Source organism: Sphaeroforma arctica, assembly GCF_001186125.1.
Source record: "Sphaeroforma arctica JP610 unplaced genomic scaffold supercont1.292, whole genome shotgun sequence".
NCBI lineage: Eukaryota > Ichthyosporea > Ichthyophonida > Sphaeroforma > Sphaeroforma arctica.
The window spans coordinates 82,319-84,684 of NW_014040266.1; the positions used below are offsets into that span (position 1 = coordinate 82,319).

At 39.8% G+C, this 2,366-nt stretch overlaps 1 protein-coding gene across 1 annotated transcript in view; it reads left to right on the forward strand.

The window, feature by feature from the left end:
• Nucleotides 1-2,366, forward strand: part of SARC_04898 (hypothetical protein) — an 11,537-nt gene that overhangs the window by 484 nt on the left and 8,687 nt on the right. Inside the window, exons 2-3 of the mRNA XM_014301259.1 lie at nt 1,068-1,216; nt 2,075-2,192. Coding sequence (XP_014156734.1) covers nt 1,068-1,216; nt 2,075-2,192 — 267 coding nt within the window. The remainder of the gene's footprint in view (nt 1-1,067; nt 1,217-2,074; nt 2,193-2,366) is intronic.

Below are 2,366 nucleotides of genomic sequence, written 5' to 3' on the forward strand. Positions count from 1 at the left end.
CAATATTCTGTATAGTAATATGTCTACTCATTGGAGTTGTCGTACAAATCACCCACGGTGGAGGAGATATGTTTTTGTTTCCAATAGGTCACCGACAGAATTATAGGCGATTCATATTTGCATATATATTTTCTTATTGCTCATATATGTATGCTCGCTTTTGAGCTCCCATATATTGTATACGGATGAATATTAACATATCAATAGTACCTGCTAACTGCTATTTCATGGGTAGATACGTATCATTGTCGTATCTCTAGTTTAGAGAAGGCGCATAGCTATACCCCTCCTGGCGATATGCATTCGCAGACAGCTATCATTTCCACCTATGTATCTACATACGAAAAAACTGTCTCATAGTGACCGATACTACATACAGTATCATACGTCAAGGGGTACATGTGATCTCAAGCCCTGTTATACGCCTGGGACTCAGAGCATCTCCCTCATCTATCGAACTTTGTGCCGTGCGATGTTTGTATGCCCCTTATCATACTTTTGCACAAGCTGGGCGTATGTAGTAGTAGTTGTAGAGTAGGATCACGAGTATTTGTTCAGTCTACCGATCCGCACTTCGATGTGTATGTGCCGTTTCATGTGCGTCAAATCAGTGATCGCTGAGTCGCGATGACAATTGGAGTTGTGTTCTAGGCATGCATTGATTCGGATTATGTACGACATTGTGCTGGGTTGTTTAGTCCTGTTTCTGTTTTCGAATTAGGCTTGGGTGGACTCCTTGCTCCTCGCTTCCGCACTTTTCCCTGATTCATACGTATATACGTATATATGTATGTATACATATATACGTATATTAGATATATATATATATATATATATATATAATATATGTAGATATGTATATATGTATATATATATATATATATATATATATATATATATATATATATATATAAAGTTGCAAATATGTATATATTTACATATTGACCTATTTAGGTACGTACCTACACACATACACGCTTGGGATACTACACAGCCACTCATCTACCAGTCTCCCGTTCTGTATTCACACCCGCATCTCATCTTTGTAATCCTATTATTCTATACAGGTGATTACGTGAAAGCCCTTAACGAGCTAGACGCTGCGCTGGAGAACGTAGTGCATTTGAGTCCCGAACTGCCCCTGATTTCCGAAATCAGGAAAATGATGGGCCTGCTCCTGTGGGATCTGGACGAGTTCGAACTGTGCCGTGAACAGGTGTGTGCACTCGGAATAAACTTGGTTTTAGATAAACTTGGTTTATAACCAGGGTGTGATTATTGTATATCTTCTCGCGGCGGTTTGTGGTCCACCGACAGGAGCGACTATACGCTACTTCTGATACTGGTTTGTGGTATATCCCACACCCCGGCCCGAGTGACCCTATCCGTATTTCAGTTACATACCCCTGCGCTATTGTATCGTAGTAATACACAACCACAGCGTATCATTTGTGATTCATTGACCTGAGCTATCACTGGATACTAGTGATAGTAACTGTGGTGTAGATGACACATACCTTAGTGGCTGTATCCGCAATTGGGCGGCTTGTCTGTAGTACCCGCGTTGTTAGTCCACTTTAAGAGAGCTAGAACTTGTGTGTAGTTTGTATGCTTGTATGTTTGTATGTATCTATGAATAGATCAATGTATGTATTCATGTATGTATGTATGCATGTATGTATGTATTTATGTATTTTTGTATTCTGACCTTTATGGCGACTAATACCTGGTGTCATATAGGAAAGTACCCGATGTATTAGTTGGTGCCTCTGTCTGATATATATAGATAGTGTGTGTTGAAGTACTGCTGAGTGGGTAACCGACTTTCCCATCGACACGTGTGGCTTCTTTTGAAGTTCACGCTAACTCGTCTGTGCGTCGCAGCTCTCACGCAACATGATACATTTGGTTGTTACCTTAGGATTGTATATAACAATACAGCATTCTTCTCTATCGATTGGGATACGGGCAACCTCTCTTTTGGAAACAAGTGCTTATACGGTTAGTAATAGTTTACAGTAGTACACATATTTAATGTGAGCTGTCGTCATCTTATATCACACGCGCGCAACAGTTGGAGATGTACTTTAATGTGTCAGACAAACCGGGCCCCATCGATTGGGATAAGGTCAAACTGGCAGAAACCCCTCAGCACGAGTTGACCGCTATCGCCCAATGCTACGCGGAATTAGGTAAGTATTGTTTGGAGATATATATATATATATAATATATATATATATATATAGATATATGTGTGTGTGTATGTGTATGTGTGTGTATGTGTGTGTGTGTGTGCTTATACACGCGCCTATATATATATATATATATATATATATATGTGTGTGTGTGTGTGTGTGTGCGTGTGT